At 46.7% G+C, this 10,138-nt stretch overlaps 1 protein-coding gene across 2 annotated transcripts in view; it reads left to right on the top strand.

Moving 5' to 3' along the window:
* Vgll4 (vestigial like family member 4) overlaps positions 1-10,138 on the top strand; it is a 113,634-nt gene that overhangs the window by 8,250 nt on the left and 95,246 nt on the right. For both annotated transcript variants that reach the window (XM_026788326.1, XM_005365033.2), the window contains exon 2: positions 4,500-4,575. In XM_026788326.1, coding sequence (XP_026644127.1) covers positions 4,512-4,575 — 64 coding nt within the window. In that variant the 5' untranslated portion in view covers positions 4,500-4,511. The remainder of the gene's footprint in view (positions 1-4,499; positions 4,576-10,138) is intronic.

Here is a 10,138-nt window from a genome sequence, read left to right as displayed (position 1 = left end):
GGCTGGGTCCTCATGGAGGATGTGTATTACAAGAGGCTGGGTCCTCATGGAGGATGTGTATTTATTACAAGAGGCTGGGTCCTCATGGAGGATGTATATTACAAGAGGTTGCCTGTGGTTTCTAGATTTTGGTGACAGTTTGGACCATGTCTTAGGGTTTCTATTGCTCTGATCACCATGACATCCTTTAACCCCAGCCCTCAGGAGGCAGAGTCAGGTGGATCTCTCTGAGTTCAAGGCCAGCCTGGTCTACAAAGTGAGCTCCAGGATAGCCAGGGCTACACAGAGAAACCTTGTCTTGAAACTAACTAACTAACTAACTAACTAACTAACTAACTAACTAACTAACTAACTAACTAACTAACAAAAAAGAAACACCATGACCAAAAAGCAAGTTGGGGAGGAAAGGGATTATTTGGCTTACACTTGTACATTGCTGTTCATCACCAAAGCAAGTCAGGACAGGGACTCAAACAGGGTAGGAACCTGGATACAGGGGCTGATGTAGAGGTCATGGAGGGAGTGCTGATAACTGGGTTGCTCAGCCTGCTTTTTTATAGAAGCCAGGACCACCAGCCCAGGGATTGCACTACTCGCTATGGGCCGTGCCCGTTGATCACTAATTGAGAAAATGATGTACAGCTGGATCTCATGGAGACATTTCCTCAACTGTGGCTTCTTCCCCTCTGATGACTCTAGCTTGTGTCTAGCTGATAAAATCAGCCAGTACAGCCTAACTCTTCATTTCAGCTTCCTAGCTAACCAGTGTGGTCTGCTGTGGGTATAAGCTGCTCCCAGACGACGGGGAGCCCACCGTTTGTTTTCTGTGCTGTTACAATCTGCTACTGGATAGAAAGAGATGAGGACCAGTGAAGTCCTCTAAGCTCTGGATGGCTAAGAAGGTCACCGTCCTGACAATACTCACACTCTGGTTTGTGCTGTTGCCTCTTATTGGAGGAGGGTGAGTTCCCCCAAGGGGAATGGTTTGGACTGCTGATGGAACAGGGCCTACAGGAATTTGGGGGTACTTAACCACGTGCAGCTGGACGTTGGAGAAACCATCAAGTACCCTGGGACAGTCTAACACGTGGCCAAGTGATAGAGTGGGAGGAACTTCCAGGCAGCCTGACTGACTTCTGCTGTCTCCCACTGGAGCCTCTCCTCCAGTGCCCATGCTGGCGAACTCTCCGTGGAAGGTAGATGTAGTCTCTAGTGCTCCTTGGGTAGAGCCGGGCAGCTCTGTGCCTTCCACCATGCAATTCTCCTGGAAAACTTGCATGACACACGCCTTAAATTCTTTTCTTTCCTTTGGGAGAAATTAAATCACATATCTGTCATAATTTTCTTCTGTCCCCTTGTGGGCTGAAAGGACACAGATACTTATTTATTTTGGTGTAGAAGGGCAAAATGGCTTTCAGGATTGTAGTTAGACATCATGGTAGCATTGGGTGCTCCCAAGTTTTAATAAATAGCTTCGGAGTTGGAGACCTCTTCCCTCACAGGAAGCTGACTGGGGACGAGATAACTTTAGGAGAGGAATGGGACTGGCAGAGAAAATATCTGAGCAGTCTCAGTCTCTCTCGCTCTCTCTCTCTCTCGCTCTCTCTCTCGCTCGCTCTCTCTCTCTCTCTCGCTCGCTCTCTCTCTCTCTCTCTCTCGCTCTCGCTCTCGCTCTCTCTCTCTCTCTCTCTCGCTGCCCATATATGTGTGTTCTGGATCTGTTCATCATGAGGTATGCTTGCATTTGACAATGGCCATGAAGAAAGGCTAAAGGACTGTATCTCATTGGTGTGCCGCGTTCCTCTCGCGTCAATCCTAGTCCAGGTGTCAGCATGCCGAACAACTCTGTTTGGTTGTTGCTATGCTGTAGTGTAGGAGCAGAAGAAGACAGCCTTATGGGGCTGCACCTAGACTGCCTTGCAGTTAGGTCTTGAGACTCCTCTGCACTCTGAACTTGAATCAGTTTTGAGAAGCATGGGGATGAGCCAGGCAGCCACTCCCCTCATGAAGACATTTGACTGTCCTCCTCCTCTGCCCCGATTCCTCCCCTCTGTGAGGTCTCACCTCAACTGCCCTCTTCAGGGAAACCTCCCTAGACCGTCCTGTGAAAATTAGTGGCTGATACTTGGCCTGTTGTAGTCATTTTTCTCTTTCTCTTTTGTTTTTACGGAGTCCTTGCTCTCCTGCTGACCTGCATACCTGGTCCTCATCATTAGTAGGAACATAACGCTGTATTTACAGTTTGCTTAATATGCTTGCACGTGTATTGACATTTTATTTCCTTCTGGTTCTTGTTTTGGAATAGGGTCTCATGTAACACAGATTGGCCTTGAACTCTCTTAAATTATCTCCACGTATGTGCTCTTGTTGTGGACGTGTGCACATGAGCACAGCTGCCCAGGCAGAGCTGTTAGAGTCTCCAGAAGCCGAAGTTGCAGGTGGTTGTGAATCGCTGGGAACAGAGCTCAGGTTCTCTGCAAGTGGAGCATAAACTCTTAACCTTCGAGGCATCTCTGCAGCCCCTGAACTCAATCTCTTTCTTGCCTGGCGCTTGGATGACAATATGGACTCCCTTGTAGAGCAAGCCCGATCCCTGTTCTTATCTCAGGTCAGGTTCCCACAGATGTCCTTTTATTAAGTGCCTCAGCTGCTTTCTCCATCAGCCTTTCAGAACCCACCTTAGTCTCTGCGGGGCTTGGCTCATGAAATGGTTTGGAATTTCGCACAGCTGTTTGTAATCCACCTTCACCCTAGGTGATCTTTCGGCGATGCTTCAGGTTAGCAGGGTGACCGGAGGCAGAGGGGGGGTAAGAACTAGTGTGCATCCCCTGTCCCCTGCAGAGGGCCCAGCTGCACAGTAACAGCACAAGCAGGAAATGTTCACCAGTTTGCTTCAAGAGTTTCCAAGTGAATTTATCATAGACAAACTCTGTCTTGTTTTGTTTTGTTTTCCTGGGTCTGCAAGATGGCTCAGCAAGTAGAGGCACTTGCCACCAACCCCGATGACCCGAGTTCTGTTCCCAGGACCGTTCTCAGGAAGGGGAGAACCATGCTGCCCTCTCACTTCCACATGTATACCATGGAGGGGGGTGGGGGGTAAATAAAGTGAGTGGCCGTGTTGGTACTGGGAATCAAATGGGTCCTCTGCAAGACTGGGTCATCTCAGAACAGTGCTTTGGAAGCCCATCCCTGCAGCTTGAGTTCTTGGAGAGTTGTGTGCCTCACAGAACAACACAAGGTTTTGGAGGCAGCTGCGTGTCTTGATCCTCTTCCCTTTCTTTAACACCAAGTACAGACTCTATGTGTACCCAGTGACGTCACCCTGCAGGATTAAGGACTGATGTCTCCTTGGAGGCCTGAAGTATTTATATTAGGAAGGAAAGCCCGGCTGGCACACACTGAGGGACCTTCGTAGTATTAGTAAATGTTGACTAATACTGAATAAATAATGCTGGCTATCTTTAAAAAGTGGCGTGCGAGCTTTCTCTCCTAGTTCCTGAATTAATAGTGTATGTTCCCGTGATACTTGAGTGTGCTTATTTATTTGGTGAGGTTGTTTTATTCAGAAAGGGAAACTTGGTCAGAACCAGCCTCGTTTTTTAGGGATTCCTTCTCCCTTTAAATCTCTGCAGCCTCTGCTTTTACAGCTACGTCGTAATCTATGGGAACAGTTGACTGGAAGTCCAGTGTCAATAAAAGCCTGGCCATCTGGGCTGGGGTAAGGTCTGTGGAGCATGCAAGGCTGGGATTCACTGCACGGGACTGCAGAACAAACAGGCTCGTAAGACACTGGGGTACAGAAGTCAGCACTAGTAGTCACAAGGTCTATGACACTAGGAAGATTCCTGTTGAACTCAAAATGCTCTTTAACTCTCCAGAAGGCCCAGTGTTTCAGGCACACACTGTGGATTTGGAGCTGCAGTTTCCTGGCTGCCCTGTAGCCCTTGCTGTTTGTTGTTGCTCATTGGGAAGGCAGAAGTAGAGAATGGTCCAGTGGTAGTGGTTTCTGCAAGGACTCATAAATAGCAGTCATCACCGCCACCAAACCCTCAGACTGGTGGCAATGCCATGTTCACAGACAGCCCTTGTTCCCCAGACTAAATTTTATGGAGTGTGTCTGCACAGGCTCACTATGAACGAGTGTAGACATTTATAAACACAAGTGACTTGGGTGTGAACATTCAGTGTCTCTCCTTAGAGCCCCAATAGGGTTCCTGGGCCTGGCGACTTAGCCCCAGTTTCTGTTCCTTACCAGGAGCAGGCAGGAGGAGCTTCACTCTGGAAGAGCTGTCTGTGGCCGATGGAGGAGTTGATTTGCGGACTACTAAAATTATCTTTGATTCTCTTTTTGGTGCTGGACTTGAACCCAGGGCCTTGTGTGTGCCAAGCATGTTCTTCAGGCTGTAACCCCAGTATGCTGTTCCCTACCAGAATTCCAGACGAGTCTTGCAAGTTCTATCTGCGTGTTTTGTTTTCTCACCTATTCTTTTCCCCTTCAGGCTCACCCAGGAATGGAGACACCGTTGGATGTCTTGTCCAGGGCAGCCTCTCTGGTGCATGCTGACGATGAGAAACGTGAGTCACCTGTATTTAGTACCTCCTGTGCCAAGTTAAAACTACCTGCTTCTCCACCTGGTTTGGTGACTGTGTCTTGGTAATTTTGGTTGGCTTTCCAAAAAGATAACGGTGTGTTTTCCCCATTCTTGTTTCCAGATACCAAGGATGGCTAATTTGTATCTGTTTCAGTTTAGAAGGTAGAACCCAGGACTTGTGCATGCCAGCAGGTGCCCCACCTCCAAGCCCCACCCCAGAACATACATTTTAGCTGCTTCTTTGGTTGCTAGGGCTTGAGCTATAGTTTGTTCTCTTGCACCTTGGTTTTGAGATCATCAATGAAGATAATTCTTTGGTTTGAGACAATGTCATATTGGGTAACCCTGGCTAGCCCGGGTGGGATTCATTGTGGAGACTAGTCTAGCCCTGAAGTCACAGTGCTAAGAGCAAAGGTGTGCATAACGCTTGCCTGGCGCTCACTGAGCTTCATGCTCTCATGGCATACAATGCTTGCTGTTAACTGTTGGGCCAACTTTTCTAATCCTGTTTATATATCCGAGGACGGGAAGTGATACTGTGGAGCTGTGATGAGCTCTCGTGTGTTTGGTGGGAACCTTTGTTTTCACCTCCTGGTGGGGAGCACCCATGTCCTCTTTCCTCTTCCATGCCAGGGCCTCTCCTAGTCTTTGATGTTATCAAGGGGTCCTCTGTGCACACCCCTTCCCTGTCTCCTCCATTCACACAGGGTCATCATTAGAGGACTGACTGAACAGGATAGTCATCAACCCTGCCTTCCCTCGCCCCCCACACTTCCCTTTCCCCGCCTCTTACACAGTTCCCAGGTATTGAGCTTTTGATCACTGATGTGTAATTACCCCTCCCCAGAGAAATGGAAGCTTCAGGATGCAGAGTGTCGTTTCCAAGGCCACAGGGAGAGGCAGCTCTGGTGACAGAATTTTATCGGACCGTCAGAAAACTGTGTGATGTCCTAAGATGGCAGTACATGGGCTGACTTGAGTAGCTGTCCGGGATGTCTTGCACTCTGATGTGACTGATGGAAAACTTCCCTCTAGGTAGCATTTGGCTTTCTGTATGTTCATACCCCAAGACAATGAAAATAGGTGTGTGACCCTTCCTATCCTTGAGTGTGGAGCTGAAGAATTTCTTACCCGCTTTGCCTTTTCCTGTCTCAGGCCCCTCTCTTCCCAATTCATGAATCGCAGTTCCAGGAGCCTTCCTACCTACCTAGGTTCCAGTTTCATGAGTAATGATTCTGTAAGGGTGAACATAACCATGAAGTTCTTGTAGAGCTTAGGAACATAATAGTGTAGAAACTCCAAGTGTATAGAAGAGGTGACGAGTATCCAGGGCAGAGCCACCACCACAGAAAGAAAGACTGCCAAGGGGGAGGACATCTTGCTCTTGGCCCATGAGGAATGAGAGTGAATCACACAGAAGGCTACAATGATCAGGGGGTAGACTCTGGGCCATTTCTTACCTCTGGTGATCCAGTTGGTTCAGGAGTGGGCTGGTGTGCTTCCCCACACGAGTGCGTGAGAGTTCATAGACACACTTGAGCCTGACGCCCAACAACTCTCACTAGATTTCTTAGACTTATCTGGACCAGCCTCGCCCGACTCAGCTTACTCTGCCCTAGATTAATGCTGTTTTGGCTTTTGTTATAAGTCGCTCTTATACTTGAGGGGTGGCTATCATTCTCCCCACCACTTCTAAAAAAGCTTGTGTGTGTGTATAATCTGATTTGGGTGTCTTATTACGAACACAGAACTGTTTCTTGAGATCAGCCTCTCAGTACATTTCGGTGACCCAAATGAGTCTCTCCACATTTCTTGAGCTCCAAGAGAACCGAAAACTCAGGCCATTTTGGAGGGAGTGATTGTTCTGGCGTTTGGGAGCAAATGAACGGCTCTTGTGGTACCCGATAGCCTTAAGGTTCCATGAGGTCATCCAGCAGGGAATAAAGGCAATATCTGAGGACACCAGCAAAAGTAAGTGGAGAAAGGGAGGTTTTGTGGTAACATAAGCTTATCTGGCATCCTGGAAGGAATAAATTTACCCAAAATAATCATTCTACCACTCATGAGACTCTGGTTAATTCCATGAGCCGCTAGGGCACAGCTGGAATGGACTCAGTGAAATACAACTTGAGGCTGCCATTTTTATTCTCTTTGCCTGGGAGAAACTCTCTTCTCGGGGCTTGTTCATGCTGAAGTTGGGGATGCCCTTAACTTTTTCCAACTCTTTATCATTTAGTAGTTTTTAAAAAGTGACCCTCCCTCAGTAAAAGGTGATCAAAATAGGGGGACCAGATACCTGGCATATAGGATAATAATACTTCCGTATCTTTATTTGTTTGTATATGTGTGGGTATGGGTGTGCCGTGGCACACACGTGAAGGTCAGAGAATGACTTTGTGGTCAGAGGACGACTTTTTTTTTCTCACCTTCTACCTTACGGGTTCTGAGGATTGAGCCAGGTTTATCAGGCTTGGTGGCAAGTGTCTTTTTCCACTGTATCAGTTACTTCCTGTTGCTGTGATAAGACACTGTGACCAAGGTAGCTTATAGAAGAAAGAATTTATTTGAGCTTGTGTTCCCAGAGGGTTAGTGTCCATAGTGGCGGCTATAGCCTGGCAGTAGACTGCAGGCCATGGCAGCAGGAATACGAAGCTGAGAGCTCACATATTGAACCCCAATTAAGAAGTAGGGTGTGGCCAGGCGGTGGTGGCGCATGCCTTTAATCCCAGCACTCGGGAGGCAGAGGCAGGCGGATCTCTGTGAGTTTGAGACCAGCCTGGTCTACAGAGCTAGTTCCAGGACAGGCTCCAAAGCCACAGAGAAACCCTGTCTCGAAAAACAAAACAAAAAAACAAAAACAAAAAAACAAAAAAAAAAAAACAAAAAAAAAGAAGTAGGGTGTGTTAACTTGAAATAGGCAAGACTAGGCCCAGATCCACCTCCAGTGACATATTTCCTCCAACAAAGCCACACCCCTAAACCTCCCCCAAACAGTGCCACACCAACTGGGGCCCAAGTGTTCAACTGCCCAAGACCACGGGAGACATTTCTTATTCAAACCGCTGTACCCAGTATCCATCTTTAGGGCTCCTACTTTGGTGTCTTTTATACCTCATCTTATTATGATATTTACAAAATATTTTTGATACTGTTTCTTGTATATCCTAGATTGTGAAATTTTATGGTTTGCATGTTTTGTTTGGTCTTTTGGGTAACTCTTTTCTGAGAAATCTGCACCTGTGTTTTGGGGTCCATCTTTCTCTCTGAATCTCTCTCACTTAACCCTTACGCTTAAGTTTGTATTAAAATATTTTAATAAACCCATCTCCACGTTAAAAACAAAGATCCTTTTTTGTAGTTGTTATTGAGATGGTATCCAGGCTGGGCTCCAGTGATCCTGCCTCAGCTTCCAATGTAGCCGATTTGTGTCATTCTAAGTCAAGAATTTTAAAAGCATGGCTTTTTAAAAAAAATTTACTATTTTCATATATCTGTACATGTGTATGCTGTGTGAGTAAATGCCCCTTGGGTGCAGGTGCCACAGAGGCCAGAAGAGGATGTCAGATTCCCTGGAGCTGGAGTTACAGGCAGTTGAGCGGTTGCCTGATCTGAACTCTGGTCCTCGGGAAGAGCAGCATGTACCTGCTCTGAGTGACCGCACCATCTAGCCAGCCCCCGGGGAAAAGCTTTATTCTAGGGGTCTGTGTGGAGGGGCACATGAGAAGAACAGCATGGAAGACGCACCATGTGCACCTGACTCATACCTGCCCTGCTGGCCCCTTTGGTGAAGGCCCTTGAAAGGTGACTGATGGCTGAAGTGTGAGCCACCGTAGCCCTTCCCAAGAAGGAATTCTGAGGAGTTCAAGTGGAATATTTCATCTCTCTAGGTTGATGCTTATTTTGCCTAAAAAGAAAAGAAGCAGAGGCCTTTTAATCCCAGCACTGGGGAAGCAGAGGCAGGTGGCAGGTGGATCTCTGTGAGTTTGAGGCCGGCCTGGTCTAGATAGTGAATTCTAGGACAGCCTGGATAACATAGTAAGACCCTGTCTCAAACAAAAGACAAAAAAAAAAAAAAAAAAAAAAAAAAAAAAAAAAAAAAAAAAAAAAAAAAAAAAAAAAAAAAAAAAAAAAAAAAAAAAAAAAAAGACAGAAAGAGTTAAAAATGGCAGATTCTGCCCCAGTGAAAATGCACTCCCAGCATTTTCTAGGTGTGAGAGATTTTGCTGACTTGTTTTGCCTCCACATCAAACTAGCCTGTGTGGGATGGTGTTTGCTCCTTCTGTATTTTCCCCTCATTATCTTGCCTTTCCTCTCGACATCCAAAGCTGTGGATTTTGAACAGTTTGAAGATCGTATCTAGTGCGAAAGCAGTTTGAGTCATTTTTGACCCCAGGCCCCGCAGCACGGATCCGATCCCCCCGAAAAGCTATGGAGAGAGCCCCACACATGGATTGCACAGTGCAGTTCTGGTAAGACCCACTCTGACGGAAAGATAAGACCCACGGTAACAGATTGCAGTTTGAGTAACCTTGATGGCTTCGTTCTGCTTTGAGGCAAACTTCCTCTTATATACTAGTTGGATTGACCAGCATATGGGCTGTGGAAATGCAGCTGACTGTGGTACTTGGCTCATCAGAAGGGGACCTGAGCAGATGACCAGGAGGCAGTTTCTGATGAGACGTAGTATATGAGACTTAGGCACACCCCAGAGCTTAGACTCTGTCTGCCCGAGTTATGGCTCCATGAAATGGGAGGGGATGTCAAATTGATCAGGAAGTCTCTCTCTGGAAAGTGGCCAGTTGCCTTACTGTCTGTGTCTCTGTACTTGTCCGTCAGCGAAGCAAGATCTCAAAGTAGTCCCTTGTCCCAAAAGACCTGGATCCGAGAGTCTGGTTACAAATCTCTCTGCCTTGTGTCCCAGGCATAAGCATACAGCATTTGGTGCACACGACAGGCACTTAAACATTTACCGGCAATAAAATAGCCAATGGAGTGGCTTCTCTCTGAGGAGCTGATTGATTTAACAGCAATGAAACAAACTTATAATGATCGCTGTAGTTGAAATGCTCAGATTCTGGGCCCCACCCCCACCCTGTTGTATTTGATAGCACACTGTAGTTCAGAAAACATTTTCTTTGGATTTTTTTTTTTAAGTGAGGACGTGTAAGCAGGCTATTTTGCAAATACCAGAAAATTGAATTTATAGAAGCTAGATACCTAATTCAAGATTAAAACAAAGAAGAATAAACACACATCATGCAAAACTCAGCATGATCTCTTCCTAACACACAGCCCTCAAAAGAGCTGTTAGCTGGGTGTGGTAATCCCCTTTTGGAGGTGGAGGCAGGAGGATCAGGCGTGAAGGTCATCCTTGGGTAAGGGAGCCTCAGTGAGGCTGGTCTCAGACAGAACAACTGCCGGTGAGGCTAACCACTGCTGAGTACCGCAGAGCTCTTTAGCTGGGTGTCACTGGGTGCGGAGGAGGCCTTTCTTGCTCTCTTATTAATTTAAATTGTTTATTCATTTGTTAATTTTTTTTTTTTTTT

Source organism: Microtus ochrogaster, unplaced genomic scaffold (genome assembly GCF_000317375.1).
Source record: "Microtus ochrogaster isolate Prairie Vole_2 unplaced genomic scaffold, MicOch1.0 UNK1, whole genome shotgun sequence".
Classification (NCBI taxonomy): domain Eukaryota; kingdom Metazoa; phylum Chordata; class Mammalia; order Rodentia; family Cricetidae; genus Microtus; species Microtus ochrogaster.
This window is presented reverse-complemented; position numbering and strand designations above follow the sequence as displayed.